General features: G+C 48.5%; 1 protein-coding gene across 1 annotated transcript in view; it reads right to left on the reverse strand.

The window, feature by feature from the left end:
• The window catches only part of COL22A1 (collagen type XXII alpha 1 chain), a 201,493-nt gene that overhangs the window by 62,302 nt on the left and 120,244 nt on the right, over nucleotides 1-18,947 (reverse strand). Inside the window, exons 30-31 of the mRNA XM_045162761.1 lie at nucleotides 18,465-18,509; nucleotides 8,665-8,742 (exon numbers count right to left, since the gene is read on the reverse strand). Of these exons, the coding sequence (XP_045018696.1) occupies nucleotides 8,665-8,742; nucleotides 18,465-18,509 (123 nt within the window). The remainder of the gene's footprint in view (nucleotides 1-8,664; nucleotides 8,743-18,464; nucleotides 18,510-18,947) is intronic.

Consider the following 18,947-nt stretch of genomic DNA (forward strand, 5'->3'; position numbering starts at 1 on the left):
ACATGTGTGTTCCCAGTATAGATGTCGGCACTTGGACATGTCCCAGGCTTCTCCCAGGGGGCTCGTTAGAACCGGTCCCCAGCCCCCAGGTCACCCCGTCTGGTACTGTCATTGCTTCCAGGCCCGTCTGCCCTCTCTCCTCTGTCCTGGGGGTGCTCAGCACGCACTCTCCAGGACTCAGCACCACCCCGGGAATAGCTGGACACAGAAGAGCATAGCACAGGGCATGCAGCTAAAATTAAAATTTTATGGTATGAGAACTTGAAAATAAAGTGTTATCATCCTCATCATTGATGATCAAACTAAGGCCGGAAGAGACAAAGAGACAGCCCAAGCCACATCGCGAGTCATTCTCCAGGTGCGGTGAGTCCCACCACCCGTTCTCGGTCCCGGGCACCTGCGTGTCCCTGAAGCGCCGCCCGGGAGAACCTCCGAGATATCCAAAGAGGGAGAAGAGCCTTCACACAAAGGCACAGGTCCCAGACAGCACGACAGACCAGGTAACCTAAAAGCCTGCCCATTAAATACGTCCCAGAAATTCCTAATAAAATAAAATAAGTATCATTTTCAGTGTAGACTTGAGCACTAAACTAGGGGAAACCTACAGAGGACTAAGTCAAGCAGGTAAGAAGACAGTGGGCTCCGGGCTTCCCTGGTGGTCCAGTGGGCAAGAATCTGCCTCGCAATGTGGGGGTCGGTGGGGGGTGCTCAGTAGTGGGACTCTTTGCAACCCCATGGACTTTGGGACCTCTTGGAGCCCCAGCAGGCACCTCTGTCCATGGAGTTTTCCAGACAAGAATATTGGAGTGGGTTGCCATTTCCTACTCCAGTACTTTACTCATATCAACCTAAAAACTCCTCTCAAGAAACACAAACAGTCCTTTTAACCCTCGTAGAAGATTTCTTTAAGAGTAATACATGAAGTACTTTCCTTATTGCACTCTGCAAATATTTACTGAGAGCCTCACATACACCAGGCGTGGCAGCCAGGGGACACGGGTTCAATCCCTGGTCCGGGAAGATTCCACAGGCCACAGTGCAGCTAAGCCTGTGTGCACAACTCCCGAGCCTCTGCTCCAGAGCCCCAGAGCCTCAGCTACTGAAGCCCAGGCACGTCGGGTCCATACTCCGCAACAAGGGAAGCCACCGCAAAGGGCTGCCCAAGCGCTGCAATCAGGGTGTATCCCCCACTCTCTGCAACTAGAGAAAGCCCTCGTGCAGCAATGAAGACCCAGCACAGCTAAACATAAACAAGTAAACAATTTTTTTTTTTTAAAGAGAAGACAATGGACTCAGAGTCCCACCTGGAATCTCCCTTACTCACAGATCAATTCCCCCTCCATGAGCTTTCACGCTCTCGTCAAGATGAAGGTCAATGGCACCCGTGGACCAATATACATACATCCAAATTTCATTCCTACCATAGTAGCTCCTTACTGAGGCTGTATACTTACTGCTCAAGGAAAGGGCTTAAGGACAGTTTATTACTGGCCTGGGGAATGCTGCCAGATTTTAGAGGCACTTTTTGTTTCTAAATTGAACTCCAAGATGTACCTCAAGCATTTGACTTGTTCATCAGACTAAGTGTTGGATTCCTCTCATCCGTCATTTAATAGAACATCCACATGTGAAGGATGGAATTGGTTGTCAAAAAGGTCTTCATTTCAAATCTTAGTTCTATCAATTATTAATTGTTTGAGCTTGAGCACATTACTTTGTTTTTCTGAGCTTCAGCTTCCTTATTTATAACACAAAGCTGGGTGATCACCTTGGCTCCTATGATCAGAAGCAGAAGATCCTCTAAGTAGAGAACGGGACCGGTGCCTGGCCCGTAACAGGAATCCCCACAGCTATCTTGCTACTATACTTTTAAAAAATAGCGGAGTGTGCTGTGGAGGAGGGATTGTGTAATGACTTCCCAATGTCGGTCTGAAATCTGAAGCCTAAACACGTGTTCCACAATAATGGCCCTATTTCTGAGATCACGCCCTCTGATGGCTTTGTTCAAGGGTCTCTTTACCCAACACACATATTTTGGCCTTTGATACCGTGTTCCACTTAAAAGGAACTACAACTCCTCGGAGAAATGACTGATCCCAGATCTGGACAAGGAATATATTCAAATCTGGAACATTCTATCACTCCAAAGATCAGGGAAACTACCAACCAGCATCTCTTACATCTGCATTGGCAGGCAGGTTCTTTACTCCTGTGGCTCAGCTGGTAAAGAATCTGCCTGCAATGTGGGAGACCTGGGTTTGACCCCTGGATTGGGAAGACCCCCTGGAGAAGGGAAAGGCTACACACTCCAGTATTCTGGCCTGGAGAATTCCATGGACTCTACAGTCCATTGGATCACAAAGAGTCGGACTCGACTGAGCAACCTTCACTTGCACTTTTTCTTTACCACTAGCGCCACCTGGGAAGCCCAAAGACTGCTAGGCATGTGTTAAAAGTACTTAGGGTCAACCCGAAGAGGCTCCTATTTGCATAAAATAAGACAATCTGGACAGCAAAAGGAAGAATATCTGCTGCACATTAAAACAAATTGAATGTGTTTAAATCTGAGTTCAAAATTATTGATAAAAAACCAAAAACACCTCATTGATCATCTCTGCGAGATACCAGGGAACCAAGTCGTTATTTGAAAATAATTAACAGGAAAACATTATAATCGGCCTTCCATAGGAAGGGTTCAACTGGGTATCCAAATTATAAATGAGGGAACACCTCTCCACGTAGAAGGACTGGAGCTAGTACATAAAAGAACTGATTGAACTAAAAGAGCACCAATTTGCAAGCCTTGATGTGCTAATTGATCTAAGGCTTGGACATCAAAGGCTGTGAACGTCAGGACAAGACACCACCAGACGTCAGATATCTCCTGCTGGAAGGACACACAGCCTGTGAAGTCTTGTCAGAAAGATCAAACCTGAATTCGCTCCAGCCTTGAGGCCCAAATATGGGTGTACAGGCAACACAGGGACCAGGAAGCACTGAGCTATTATTCTGTGAGCAAAGTCCAGACCGTGGGAAGCTCCGTAAGACCTAACAATAAATCTTGTTTCATCAATTTAAAAAATTGCAATTTATAGGTATCTAAACTTGAAATTTGGCCCCCTCTGCCTTGCTCCTCCTCCCATAGATATCTATCTAAAGACACAGCCCATTTTATTCTCCATCATCTTTTATCTGAAGGGCTCATGGGTACCAAGCTACTTGCTGGGCTCCTGGGGCAGGTTCAAACACTTGCTTTGCCTTTCATCAGCAGATTGAGCCAGGCCCACTGTCTGAACCTCTCCAAGCCTGAGTTTCCTCATCTGTAAGCTGAACACAATCACAGCTCGGGCTCCTAGGACCACTGAGAAGACTGCGGAAGGCGATGGGTTGCGAAGCCATGCACGGGAGCTTTGCCCATTTGTGTAAGTGCTCAGTATGCCTTGGAAACCATTACAGGAACCTCAAAAAGCCTTGTTGAGTTTAGAAAGGAGCATTTTCAATTGGAAATGAGAGTAGAAATTTATTTAAAACCTTTTTTTCTTCCAACAACAGAGGAGTCCCCCTGAGACTTCAATCGAAAAGCCAAGATTAGGATATTTGGGATACTCAGCTCCTGGTTATACAAGGGCCCTGGGGCCTGGGCTTCCCAGGTGGCACTAGTGGTAAAGAACCTGCCTGCCAACGCAGGAGGCTTAAGAGACATGGGTTCAAGGAAGATCCCCTGGGGGAGGGCATGGCAACCGACTCCAGTAATTCTTGCCTGGAGAATCCCATGGAGCCTGGCGGGCTACAGTCCATAGGGTCACAAAGAGTCGGACACGACTGAAGCGACTGAGCACATTCCTGGGGTCCAGGGCGGTGCACAGCCCCTCCTCTGCAGCCCAGGGGACCTCGCTGTGCACAGAACAGGATGGGAGCACTGGGCGTGAATGAAGCTGCAGCACCTGTCCCAAGTCCTTGGGGTGACTGCTGAGAAATGCCTGGTGTCCCCAAGTAGCAGCTGGGTGAGATGGGGCTACCTGTCTGCACACACTCCTTTAGAAGGGCAACAGGCCAGCCTGACCTAGGGATGGGAGGAGCGGTGGTGTGGTTCTCAGAACCAAAGGAACTGGACTCAACCAGGAGACAAGACATATGAACAGAAGCAACAGCAAGACTCACAAGTCAGTAGTTAAAAAGCAGCGACACGTGTGAGATGACCCTGGCACGAAGGAAAGTGTGTTCTCGGTCACTCAGTCATGTCCGACTCTCTGCGACACCATGGACGGTAACCTGCCAGGCTCCCCTGTCCATGGGATTTCCCAAGCAACGATACTGGAGTGGGTTGCCATGCTCTCCTCCAGGGGATCTTCCTAACCCAGGGATGAAACCCGCATCTCCTGAGACTCCTGCCTTGGCAGGTGGATTCTTTACCACTAGCACCACCGGGCAAGTCTGGCACAAGGAAGGACCATGTAAATGTGAACTCCTGCTCTACTGCTGCCCTGGCTTGGAGAGCAGCTAAGGGCATCTGCTTGGAGCTAGAACGCTGGGGTCCAATCCTAGCATCCCGACGTCCTAACTATGACTTCAGGCAAATGTCACATCTCTTACATGAATTCCCTCATTCGTAAAATGAAAGAGAGAACAGGATCTGTTTGGCAGGGTGGCTGGGAGGACTGGGTGAGAGGATCCCATGAGCTGAGTGAGGGGATGGATGTGGCTATCTTGCTCAGAGCTGGACGCTGCAAGTGGGCAGGCCATGTGAGCTATGGTCATGAGCGCTCCAGCTTTTAGTGGCTTTCATTTCCATTCTTGTTCTACTACTCCCTGGAAGAGGGGGGAGTGGGAAAAAGAACGGCTGCATTCAGGAAACCTGAGAGATGCTTCCCCTCATTATCAGCGCCATGCTTCCTCTCTCCCACAGTCTGTAGGTCTATAAAGGGCTGCGAGCTCGTTTTTTTTGTATGTGAACCCTCAGTGTCTGGGCAAAGTCAGAACAAGTGACTCCAGAGAGGGAACGCTGAAGACAGAGAAAGAAGAGGTGATTCCAGGCAACGGAGGCTGAAAAAGATGTTAGGGGAGGAGTTTTATGGCATTTAAAGGTTCAAGGCAAGCTTCTAGGTGTTACTACCAACATGACCGCACTACAACCCTCCCTATACCCTTGATCTAGAAACTACTGCTCAGGCCGGGGTCCTGGGGTGCTGCTGGGGGAGCCCTGCCCTCGCTGACCTCAGGCTCAGAGGCTCAGTGAAGTTCAACAGCACTTTGATCTGCCCTCAGGCCTAACTGGGTCATTTGCAAGCTTATCAGACCCCGATAAGGAAGATCCCAGGCAACCTTAAGATAAAAGGGATGTTTTGTTAATGTCTTGAAGGGAGCAGTTGAAATGCCAAACAATTGCCTCTCCATCCAGTCCCCTGCCCGGTGATGCGCAGAGCTTGGCAGAGAAAGCCTCGGGCTCCCTTCCAGATGGGGTGAGTGCTGCTCCTGGATGCCCAAGCCTTGGAGCACAGAGCCACAGGAGGAGGGACCAGAGGAACCCAGCCTTAATATGAGGAGGTGATGGAAATGAGCAATCCCACCCATGCTGGGGAAGCCACAGGCCAGCTGAAGCAGAGGAAGAGAACTGGCTTCAGAGGACTGGAAGCGATGGTCCTGGCCCTGGACTAGCTGTGTTACATCAGCCAAGTCTCCTCACCTTCTGAGCCTCAGACGGTTTACCTGGAGAACACTAAAGAAGCAGACACCTTCAGTACGAGTATGATCACTCAGTGGTGTCTGACTCTCTGCGACTCCATGGACTGTAGCCCACCAGGCTCCTCTGTTCGTGGGATTTCCCAGGCAAGAAACCTGGAGCGGGTTGCCATTTCCTCCTCCAAGGGATCTTCCCAACCCAGGGACTGAACCTGTGTCATCCTGCATTGCAGGAGGATTCTTTACCACTGAGCCACCAGGGAAGCCCTAGACACCTTCAGTGACCCTCACCAGCACCTCTAGGCACGCACCCACCTGGCAGGTTCTGGTTGAGGTGCCTGCCCTGGAGCATCTGTAGCCACAAGGGGATGCTTCGTCCGAGTTCCAGCCCCCCTACCCCCGTACCCCGGAGCAGCCTTCACTGACTCCCACCAGGAGTCGACCCTGGCTCCGCCCAGAATTCTGTAGAACACCTCTGCAGCTGCACTCGCATCTCCAGGGCCTTGTCGGGGGAGGATGCCACTCCCCAGGGGTGATTTCTGAGATAATTTTCCCCAATAAACCTGCAGCCCTTGAATCCTGATCTCTGGCAGATGTTAATGCAGAAGCCCAGACTTCAACAAAGGATAAACCAGCTTTCACAGGATGGAAGGGTTGAGGATGTGGACGCTCTGGACCCAGCACCAGACACAGACCACTCAGCCCGTGGCAGGGGGCTGTCGAGCCCGGGGGCGTGAGGGGTGCACTCACACCCTGTCATCAGCCCCGCTCCACCTCCACACCCCCCTGAACCCTCACACAGACGGCCCAGCCACCAGGAAGGAGCCCGGGCCAGCAGCCAAAGACAGGATTTATGGAAGCTCCGTAAGGTCTCACCCACCACAGAAGCTTTTAATCAGTAGAAGTGGAGGAAGGACCCAGAGCAGTTGACTTGTGGCCTCTCGGCTAGAGGCAGCCAATTACTTTTCAGGTGGAATCACTTGGGTAGGGACGTATTTCAGGGGTGATTTCATGGCTCTGAGGTGGGAGGTGGGGTGACAAGCGTCCCCCTCTGCTGCCTGGCTTTCTGATTAAGGTTTTCCTTCGGTGAATCCCTGGGGAGTGGACAGGACATGCAGAGGCCCGTGAAATGACGGTGGGACCACTCCAGATCACAGTTTCTCTTCTAAGCAGCTAACGCCTGCAGGACTCAGAATTCTGACTCCGGCAAAGAAGGCCCAATTAAAAGCAGGATTTCTGAAACAAAAAGAAAGCCTGAACCTGCTGCATGTCTTCACTACATCTTTTTCCATATTGTTTTTTCTAGTTACCAACAGATTGTAAAAAAGACAGCCAAAGACAAAAGATAAAGCTGATGCAATAGAGGGTTCTTTTTCATCAGAAATTTTAGCAGAGTAATTAAGAACCTTTAGGAAGACACAAGGCACTGGTCTTCCCTCCTTGAAGGCAGCCCCACTGCTGGGAGTGGAGTGGAAGCGAGGTGGTCATTTCTGGGAGGAAGAGAACACAGACGAGGGTCCCTGGGGGGAATTTCAGGGAGAGAGTGAGAGGGCTAACAGCAGCACCGGGGCAAGGAGAGGGGCTTTTACTTAACAAGTGGTGCTGTGGGTAACAGCGCTTCCCAGGTGGCTCAGTGGTCAAGAACCCACCAGCCAATGCAGGGGAAGCAGGAGACAAGGGTTCAACCCCTGGGTCAGGAAGATAGCACTGGAGAAAGAAATAGCAACCTACTCCAGTATTCCTGCCTGGGAAATCCAGAGGAAGCCCACAGTGTGGCAAAGAGTCGAATGCGACTCAGTGACTGCACACACAGTGTAATACACTGGACTTCCTCTCAAGATCTTTGAGAGACAAACCAGGCACGCTGCTACTCTGTTTCTTGAGTGAGAAACCAAGCAGAGATCAGGCCATGAGTTGCTCCAGTTAATATTCAGATTTTGTTTACTGGGAGTAAAGTCTGATCGTGCTTCTGGGTTAAGATAATGACGACGACATCATCAACGATACATGGGCAGTTGGGATTCTGTGAGGTTTAGCAGACGTATCAGAAAACCACTGAGTGTTGGAGCTTCCTAGTAGACTGATGTGAATTATCCACCAAAACCACCAATCCGAAGACCATGTCACAGGATTTTATTTTGGAGATAAAAACCTTTCTTGGGGGCTTCCCTGGTGGCTCAGTGGTAAAGAATCTGCCTGCCAATGCAGGAGACACAGGTTCACTCTCTGATCTGGGAAGATCCCACATGTCCCACAGTAACTAAGCCCATGGCCCACAGCTGCTGAGCCTGTGCTCTAGAGCCTGGGAGCTTCAACTACTGAACCCACTGCCCCAACTACCGCAGGCCGCGTGCCCTCCAGCCTGTGTGCCCTCCAGCCTGTGTGCTCGCACCAAGAGACGCCGCCACAGGGAAGCCTGAGCACCCCAACTACGGAGTAGCCCCCACTTGCCGGAACTAGAGAAAAGCCCTCGTGGCGATGAAGACCCAGCAAATCCAGAAATAAATAAATAAAATTAAATTATTACAAAAAGAAAAAACCTTTCTTGATTCTATTGATGTCCTCAGCGATATATTAATTGGAGAGGGGTAATGAACTCACCTCTGCCTGAAAGAGCATGAAGGCAAGTCACTCCTCCAAGACCACACCCCTCGCCCAACCAGCTCAGGCCCACTGGCTTCCACTCAGGTTTTGCCAAGTTTGGACAGTGAGTCCTTTATTCCTCCCTTTTCTTTTCTTAATGAGCTTTGTTCTCTCACTCCTCTTTGAAAGGACGCGTCTTGGTCTCCCTAGAGGCCTTATTCCCATAAGAAATACACCAGGTTACAGTAACAGCATCAGCCACAGTGGACAGGCCTATAGCCTGACTGACCCGGGGATCACGACCCACCACCAGATCAGCCCGGAAAGGAGCGGCCCTGCGGTCCTAGCAGGCTCCGGCTGTGTGTCCTGGAGCAAGGAGGTGCCGAGTGAATAAAGACTCACCGGAGGGCCGGCGACCGCCATGCCTGGCTCTCCACGGTTGCCAGGAGAGCCGGGGATCCCAGGCGCACCACGGTCCCCCTGAAAAGAGAAAACAACACAGTCAAGACGTCAGCTCTGGGCAGGAGAGAGCAAAGGTGCAAGGCAGGTCTGTTCCTCCCACTGTCTGGACCACACCCTCCAGCCAGCGTCTCTCCCAGCACCTCACTCCGCACGCCCCCTGGAGTTCATCCAAGCTGCCAGCATCCCACTCAGTCCAACACGCCTGGACCACAGTCACCAACTGTGACCCCCACCTTTCGGCAGAGACTGTGCCCCGCTGCTGCCATGGCTCCAGATGTGCTTATAACAATATCAGCCCACCACAGGTGACCACAATTTCAAGTTTTACTGAGCTTTCTCCATGTTTCTCCTGCCACCATCCTGAACTCACCCCAGAGTTGACCATGCAGCCACATTTCAACCCAATCCCCACATCATCAATAAATGAATTCATCATTTTGCCAATAATGTACCAAGTACCTATATTTTGTGAGTCACTTTCCCAGGGGTTGCAAGGGGCAAGAATGACTGAGATACAATCTCTGCCTTCAAGCATGGTGGTTAATAGAGTGTAGGTTTAAGTTCTGGTTTCAACACTTGGTAACTGCCAGCTTCAGAGGGCAACAATTTCCTTCATTTACGAAGGCCAGGGTATACCAGGAGCTGCAGGGCCAGCAGAGGCTATGTTTGTTCAGAGATCACGAGAACAGAGTGCCTGGCATGGCAGTCAATGCACTTCAGCTGCTGTGGTTGTTGCTGGTCTCAGGTGCCCATCATTCTGGACTTTGATCAGGCGAGAAAAAGGAGAAGGAAAGGAAAGCAGGGGAGGAATTCTGTTTGCTACTTTCTATAGAAGGACACTGAGACAGTCATACCTTTGTATCCACAATTTCAAAATTCTCAACCTCTGAAAACAAGTGTTTACCCTAACTCATCAGGCAGCAAAAGCTGACTTGTACTGACTTGAAGGCTAATTAAAATCTTTAGACATCCCCTTTTTCATGGATATTTACACATTTCTATGGCATCACTATTGGAGAAAGCAATGGCACCCCACTCCAGTACTCTTGCCTGGAAAATCCCATGGATGGAGGAGCCTGGTGGGCTGCAGTCCATAGGGTTGCAAAGAGTCGGACACGACTCAGAGACTTCACTTTCACTTTTCACTTTCATGCATTGGAGAAGGAAATGACAACACACCCCAATGTTCTTACCTGGAGAATCCCAGGGACGAGGGAGCCTAGTGGGCTGCCGTCTATGGGGTCGCAGAGAGTCAGACACAACTGAAGCGACTTAGAGGCAGCAGCAGCAGCAGCATGGCATCATTATAATGAGTTTGAAGAGGAATTTTGCCGCACACACCACAGTAAATGCTATTTTCATCACTTATAAATTACTACTTTTCTAAATTCCAAAATAAACCCAATCCAAAGCACACAGGACCCACACAATTTCATGTAAGAGACTGTACCCCTATATTAGGTCAGCAGATGGTAGCCAAGCCTAATACTGAAATGGGAGGTGACCCTATTCAAGCCACTTACCATCTCCGGGGTGAGTTAATTTGTATGGCAAATGGAAGTAGCCTTAGGAGGTCGTCACGAAGAGCCAATTAGATAACGTGCAACAAATTCATTCCAGGTAGAACCTGACATTGCTAGGCAACACTGCTTCATCGAGGCTTATGTTTTTAAGCATTAAATGAAAATCCTATTAATAACTGGCTTCCCCTGCAACCACCATCTGATTTTGAAAACTTTACACCTGGACCTTTCAGAAAAATAATGCTTCAAGATGATTTGTTTTTCCTGCAGTGTGACTGTTGCTTGGACGAGTTTGTAAGTTATATATTCATTCAACAAATGTTGGTTGTTTATTCACAGCAAACTGCAATCGGGCTCCACGACCAAAGATGACTCATTCAGGGGCCCTGTCCATTTCCAATGCTCTGTGCTAAATTCAGGAGAGAGATCGGAACAGGCTTGCGAAGTTCTCACGAAAGAGATGAACCACAGCCTAAACGCTCCCTAAACTCTGGTAACATTGTCTCTTTCCCTCCTGCCCCCAGGCCCAAGGTGGCCATGTGTCCTCAGGACCACAGCCTCCCTCTGGCCCACCCTCGCCTCTGCAAACAGTCCCCGAGAAATCCTCTTCAGAGCCCCACATGGTGCGTCCTGTTTCTTTAGAATAAAATGATGTGGCTGATTCTGGGACTGCCAGAAAAGCTGATTTGTGTGCAGGGGGAAGGCGGGGAGGGGCGGAAGTCAAGAAATAAAGCGAAGGTGGAAAAAAGTGCAATGAACTAAGAGAGATACGATCAGTGCCGGGTCCCTCGCCAGAACCCTGGACGGTGAGAGGGCAGCAGAGGAGTTCACACTGCCGCCGAGCGACTGCAAGTCCAGTCTCAGGACCGAGACCGAGTCCCCCTTAAAACCATGCTCCCCCGCAGGTTCACGACTAACCTCTCTGTCCAAAACTTTATTCCTGCCCTTGCGCTGCCCCTGCTCCCCACAGGACAGCGAGGGTCAAAGAAAAAGGCGGGGGCACTGAAAGTGAGCAGGACCCTGCAGGGCCTCCCGGGGTCTTCCCTCGCTCCACGTCCTGTCCTCGCTTCTTGGCTGGCTTCCCCAAGTCCCAGAGAGCAGATTCAAGCAGTTACTAATTAGGGAAGAGAGGGGAAGCAAAAACAGGAAAATGGAAAGAAAGCAAAGAACGGCAACAAAGGAAACGCAGTCAAGCAAGAAAAGTAACGATGACCTAAACAGTGGCTGAGCAGTGAGACAGAGTTGCAGGACTCCTAGTTTCTCCTGAAGGGCTATACATAAAAACCTGCCATGCACTTCTGAGCTGTCGTGCAGAAACCAAGATCCCCTCGCGTTAGAGGATGCTGACCAGCATGTGGATACCAGACTGGTTGGAACCAGAAGGTTGATGATTAAGATTTCCAAACATCACCCTATTACCTTACCACCAACCGGTTACAAAGATGTCCACCAACTGATCACACACCCTATGACCCTCATCTAAATGTTGCTCTTCAACCCTGTCTGAAAGCTGCCAGGGCTTCGAGTCTCACTTGCCTCCCCGTTCTCTTTGCTCCAGGCATCAGACACTACTGTCCTTCTCATGTCGTTTCTCATGATGTACTCTGCATATAAGTTAAATAAGCAGGGTGACAATATACAGCCTTGATGTACTCCTTTTCCTATTTGGAACCAGTCTGTTGTTCCATGTCCAGTTCTAACTGTTGCTTCCTGACCTGCATACAGGTTTCTCAAGAGGCAGGTCAGGTGGTCTCTTTCAGAGAGACCATCTCTGAAAGACCATTTCTCATCTCTTTCAGAATTTTCCACAGTTTATTGTGATCCACACAGTCAAAGGCTTTGGCATAGTCAATAAAGCAGAAATAGATGTTTTTCTGGAACTCTCTTGCTTTTTCGATGATCCAGCAGATGTTGACAATTTGATCTCTGGTTCCTCTGCCTTTTCTAAAACCAGCTTGAACATCTGGAAGTTCACAGTTCATGTATTGCTGAAACCTGGCTTGGAGAATTTTAAGCGTTACTTTACTAGTGTGTGAGATGAGTGCAATTGTGCAGTAGTTTGAGCATTCTTTGGCATTGCCTTTCTTTGGGATTGGAATGAAAACTGACCTTTTCCAGTTCTGTGGCCACTGCAGAGTTTTCCAAATTTGCTGACATATTGAGTACAGCACTTTCACAGCATCATCTTTCAGGATTTGAAATAGCTCAACTGGAATTCCATCACCTCCACTAGCTTTGTTAGAAGTTAGTTAGCCAAGTTAGAAGCCAAGTTAGAAAAAATAAACTAAGCACTATACATTTTAGAAAAATCCATATTCTTTTGCACCCGTTTCTCCTTTAAAATAGTTAATATAGGGACTTCCCTTGTGGTCCAGTGGTTAAGAATCTGCCCACCAATGCAAGGAACACGGGTTCCATCCCTGGTTCCAGCAGACCCCACATGCCTCAGGGCAACTGAGCCCGTGCACCACAGCTACTGAGCCCGTGCCCTGAGAGCCTGTGCTCTGCAGTAAGAGAAGCCACTGAATGAGAAGCCTGCACTCCACCACTAGAGAGTGGTCCATACTCACTGCAACTAGAGAGAACTCGAGTGCAGCAATGAAGACCCAGCACAGCCAAAAATAAATAAAAACTTAAAAAAAAAAGAAAGTTAACAAGGGAGTGGATGTCCCTTGTACTTTGTTTTAGCTTGCCTCCTTTCTTCTTCCCAAGGCTATATTTTATGCACAGCACAAAACCGTAACAGCTGCAAGCTAAACCACACCCATGTTGCAGTTTGTGCTCTTCTAAGTAACTGTCCACACTCCTGCTTCTTGAACCAGCTGATCCTCACATGTGGGTCTTCTTTCATCCAGGTTCTAAGCTTCCAAATACCTCAGTTCAGTTCAGTCACTCAATTGTGTACGACTCTCTGCGACCCCATCGACTGCAGCACGCCAGGCTTCCCTGTCCATTGCCAACTCCCAGGGCTTACTCACTCATGTCCATCGAGTTGGTGATGCCATCCAACCACCTCATCCTCTATTGTCCCCTTCTCCTCCTGCCCTCAATCTTTCCCAGCATCACAGTCTTTTCAAATGAGGCAATTCTTTGCATCAGGTGGCCAAAGTATTGGAGTTTCAGCTGCAACATCAATCCTTCTAATGAATATTCAGGACTGATTTCCTTTAGGATGGACTGGGTGGATCTCCTTGCAGTCCAAGGGACTCTCAAGAGTTTTCTCCAACACCACAGTTCAAAAGCATCAATTCTTAGGTGCTCAGCTTTCTTTATAGTCCAACTCTCACATCCATACATGACTACTGGAAAAACCATAGCCTTGATTAGATGGACTTTTGTTGGCAAAGTAATGTCTCTGCTTTTTAATATGCTGCCTAGCTTGATCATAGCTTTTCTTCCAAGGAGCAAGCATTGTTTAATTTCATGTCTGCAGTCACCATCTGCAGTGATTTTGGAGCCCCTCAAAATAAAGTCTCTCACAGTTTCCATTATTTCCAAATACTTACCCACCAATTAAAACTCAGCCCAATCATTTCATTTCTATAAACCCACCTCTGCCTGCCCGCCTCTCAGCCTTCGGAAGACATTTGAATGTATATTCATTAACTTTAGCACACCACCCTCCCATTGTGTCTGACCTTCTGACTTTTATGTAAGTATCTTAAAAGAATAAATTATCCATTGATTCATTCATCCATTAGTTCAACAAATATTTGTCAAGTACCTAAATGGAGTCAGACCCTATGTTGGGCACAGCATCTACACAGTTCTGCATCCACAGTGCCTACTGTCGGGCCTGGAACAGCCCTTTAACAGACAATCCCTGAATGCCTGAATAAGTGAATCTATCATCACTCGCATTTTGTCAGGTACTCAATTTTGCTGTTGACCAAAATCAACTTTTTGCTCAGGAGGGAACATGATAAATGACCTCTGGCAGCCCTGCCAAGAATCTGAGTCACAATTGATCTCTGCTGCAGGAGCACAGGCCTGGCTCCATTTGTATGCTTACGGCCCTCTGTGATGCCAACACTTTCCCAAAGCAACAGCTTAATGGACGGAAACTCGGAGAAAATGGCTCCAAGAAAAGAGCCAAAGACCTTAAAGCTCAGTCAGAATAAGCAAGGAGGTTCCTGATCAGAAGAAAGGGGGCATGTGAGCTCTAATCTATAACAGTGACTGTGTTCTCTGTTTGGAAGACACTCTGAGCCAGCTCAACAGTGTATAGGGAGGAAAATGTGTGAGGTCATGGAAGGAGGAGGTCATTTATTGAAAAACTATGTGCTGTGAGATTACTTATCCACAGGAGCCCATTGGGGGTTAACCACGTTTTACTCCTTCATACAGAAAAGGAACAGAGTCTCAGAAACAACAAGCCCCTTGCCCTTATGTCATAGATCTTGGGCTTCCCATGTGGCATCAGTGGTAAAGAACCCACCTGCCAAGGCAAGAGACATAAGAGATGTGAGTTCACTCCCTGGGATGGGAAGATACCCTGGAAGAGAGCATGGCAACCCACTACAGTATTCATGCCTGGAGAATCCCATGGACAGTGGAGCCTGCAGGGCTATAGCTCATAGGGTTGCAAAGACTCAGTCAGGACCAAAGCAAGGGCATGCACGCATCTATCTTACAGGTAGCTGGGCTGGGATCCTAACCCAGCTCCGTCGGAAGGCAAAGCTTGTTCATTTCACTAGAAACAAGTCCACCCAAGAGAAGGAAAGGCATCTTTAAGAGTCTTTTTGTGGCTGTAAGTCACTATGAAGGGCTGAGCAAGCACCAAGGAAAATCCTTGTAGAGCACTCTTAAGTCCCCAGGGGTTTTCAGCACCAGGGACAGCACCCAGGCAAGGCCCACAGCTAAACGCTGTGAGGAAGGGCATCTCTCCCCTTCCTCCCACCTTGTCCCCCCACGAGCCCCTCATTCTACAACTAAAGATCTCTCTGATTCCAATTTACCTTCCCAATGCCAGCTGACTAGGGAAACTTATTCTAAACTACATTCCACCTTGCAAATATATACAGTATTAACGCTGAAAGGATCATCTGTTTACACATCTCATATGTAAACAGGGAGAGAGCACAGCTTACCATGGGCCCCATGGATTTGAAACTGGCTGGTCAACTGTACCCCAGGGCAAGGCCCTCTGCACATCTCACCCCAGGTCTCTGCCCACCTCTCTTCTCCACGCCTCACTGCCGCCTCCCAGCACTTCCACTGGGGCTTCTCTCTCCAAAAACAGGCCGACAGGGATGAGTCAGGTCTCTCTAGACCCCTCACCTTCTTGCTGAACCCTAAAGTAGACTCCACAGGGTGATCTAATGATAAGGATCACTAATATTTATTGGGCACATACATGCAGCAAACATAAGGCTAGGCAGGCAAATACTTTATTTGCATTACATCATTTTTTCCCCAAACTCTGCCTGGGAGGTAGATTTTTATCAACCTCATAAATAAGCAGCCCAGAGAAAGGACGTCTTTACCCATTTCCGCATCTCTCGTTTCTGGTGCCCTTTTCAGTGCCCTTGCCTCCCTGCCTTCTAAGAGGCAATTGATTTCTCCCAGATCCTGAAATCCCTCCTCTCGGGGGAACTGAGAGCTCAAAGTGCTGCCGGGCAGATGCCGGGCTCACGGCATCACGCAGGGACCTCAGACACACATCTGAGCTGGCTGTGGATCAGGGGTCCTCCAGTTCCTGGTCCTGCCACCCTGCTCCACACAAGCCCACTGCTCCGGGCACAAGGAATTATTTTACAGGCCTGCAAATTCAAGCAAAGTTGTTTCCATTTTTTTTTTCTTCAGAAACTAGGGAGTTGCCAAATATTTGCTCAGATCACTCAAAAGAACTCCCTCATTTCTTTTTCCTTTCATCATGAAAAACAAAATCACCATTAGGGGAACGCACTTGATCTTCATCAGTACAAGCTCAGTACGACTGCAGAGGTCACCTGCCTGAAAGGCGGAAAAAATCAGGCAGCAAGTTTAACCTAGAAAGTGAAAGTCACTCAGTTGGATCCGACTCTTTGCAGACTATACAGTCTTTGGAATTTTCCAGGCCAGAATACTGGAGTGGGTAGCCGTTCCCTTCTCTAGAGGATCTTCCCAACCCAGGGATCGGACCCATGTCTCCCGCATTGCAGGCAGATTCTTTAGCAGCTGAGCCACAAGGGAAGCTCCCAGCAATTACTTCTGAGTTCTCAATTCCATATCCTGGTTATTACTGTAAACCAAGACTTTTACATACAATAAAAACAATATACTCTGTGGTTTTGTGGCTAAGATCACAAAAACACAGCTAAAAAATAAAAGGAGAGAAATGAAAGAATAGAGTATCTGGGCCTTCAGATAAAACTTCCCATAAGAGCAGCATAAATGGATTCCCAAAGTGTTGTATCTTCAGTAACTGGGCTAGGTGGTAAGGATGTGGTTTAGGAAAGTGCTGGCTGACTCAGAAAGTGGGTTCAGGAAAGAGAGCTGGTGACACCAAAGGCACATAAAAAGAAATTTTAAAAATCTGTTTGCATAAATATATGCAAGTGGATAAAAATACGGTAACTCTACAGTAATGCTTCATGTGATTTTGAATATATTTGTTAAACTAAAAGCAAAAAACAAACATTCTAATGCCCTTCACTGACTATGTCACCCACGTTCTTAAGTTTATGCATCTGAGCTGGTCAAGTAGTCGTTCATTGGCTGTGGGTGCCTGTATAACACATGCTCTGCTCTGAACACATTCTATCTCGTGCACCTGTGGTCTTCTCCCATGTTAGGACCCTGCAGAGAATTCCTTCCTTGTCTTCCCCTTCAGCTGCTACACACACTTTAGAATCGGGACAAACATCATGTCTGCCAAGAAGCCTTCCAGAGTCAAACCAGGCTGGGCCGGGAGCCCCCTCTGAACACTTGTGCCTAAGCCTCCCTCTATCCCAGCATCTGTTCATCTGCTTCTCCCCCAGCTCCTGAGCCAACAGAGGACTGGGGAAACGTGCCACTCATCCCTGACATCCCCCAGCCCACCTCCAGATCTGACACGCGCCAGAAGCTCAGAGGATCAGCAATGAATGAGATAATAAGCATGTTGTTAATGGATGCATGAATGACTCAATGAACTCATTGATTCAGTGTAAGGATAACTTCAGGAAAACTGTCCTCATCACCCAGGAAGTTCTCTTATGAATACTCCCTCATGGGCGAAGTCGTCTTTTCTGAGGGTCACGGTTACAAGCAAATTGAAGAAGAGACGCCTGCTATTGACTGAAGTGTCTGCCTTTCCTCTCGGAGGCCTGGCTAGATGACAACCAACCCCCTCCCCTGCGGGGTCAGAAGGTTGGTGGAAATAAGTGACCACCTCTGGGCCTGGCCCACAAAATCTTCCCACAAGGTCCTCCACCGTCTTGTCCATCATTTACTACTGCATATGGAGAAGGAAATGGCAACCCACTCCAGTATTCTTGCCTAGAAAATCCCATGGACGGAGGAGCCTGGTGTCCACGGGGCCACAAAGAGTCGGACACGACTGAGGACTTCACTTCACTATGGAGGACTTGATAGGAGACACTGAAGTCTTACAGGAGGGAGTGCACGGGACTGGAGGAACTTGGGTCCCTGAATGGCTGTGTGGTCAGGACTCTCCACTAGCCAAAACTCCCATTACACTTCACGTGAATGAGGAATAAACTTTTATTATGTTAATCATCTGAAATCCGAGGACCCTTTGTGTCCCCAGTTAAACGAACAAGACTTGTCACTGTTTATTCATTAAGTCATGTCCAACTCTTTTGTGACCCCATGGACTGTAACCCACCAGGGTCCTCTGTCCACGAGATTTCCCAGGCAAGAATACTGGAGTGGGTTGCCACTTTCTCGTCCAGGGGCTTTTCCCAACCCAGGGATCGATCTTGGGTCTCCTATATTGACATATGGGTTCTTCACCACTTAGCTACCAGGGAAGACCCCAGTACAAGACTACATCTACTCCTTCGCTGGCTGCAAGCGTCTTTTGCAACTAATTTAACTGAAAGTATTTATTAAGGAACAACTGTGTGGCACCCACTTCCATCTCATGTTCAGCGCTGCGGAGGCTTTTGTTAGGTGACAAGTGATGAACGTGGAAGTAAACAGGGGTGACCAGAGATGCTCACAATTAAATCTGGCATGTTCACTTTCTAAGTGCAACCCACGGTATCTACAGTTTGGTAGATAAATACTCACCTTGGTTCCCAGAGGTCCTGGCAATCCAGGTGGGCCACGAAGTCCCTGGGAAAACAAATGGAACAAAGACGATCATGGAACTATGAGTGACCATTTACCCATCTGCCCTGTGCTCTGGGGACACACAGGACCGGGCTCTCTCCAAGACCTGCTGTGCACAAAGACACAGGAGCCCTGGGTGTGAATTCTGACTCTCTCACTTACCAGTTCTGCGTGACCTCGAGCAAACCCCTCAGATCTCTCTTAGTTTCCTTTCTTAAGATCCTTTTTTTTTTTTTTTTCCGGTTTTTAGGTAGTGAAATTTCATTTTATTAATTTTTATTTTATATTGGAGTATACTTGAGGTGTTGTGCTGTTTTTGAGATGTACAACAAAGTGACTCAGTTACATATACACGTGTGCTGTGCGCTCAGTCGTGTCCCACTCTTTGTGACCCCATGGACTGTAGCCCACAAGGCTCCTCTGTCCATGGCATTTTCCAGG

Source organism: Bubalus bubalis, chromosome 15, assembly GCF_019923935.1.
Source record: "Bubalus bubalis isolate 160015118507 breed Murrah chromosome 15, NDDB_SH_1, whole genome shotgun sequence".
NCBI lineage: Eukaryota > Metazoa > Chordata > Mammalia > Artiodactyla > Bovidae > Bubalus > Bubalus bubalis.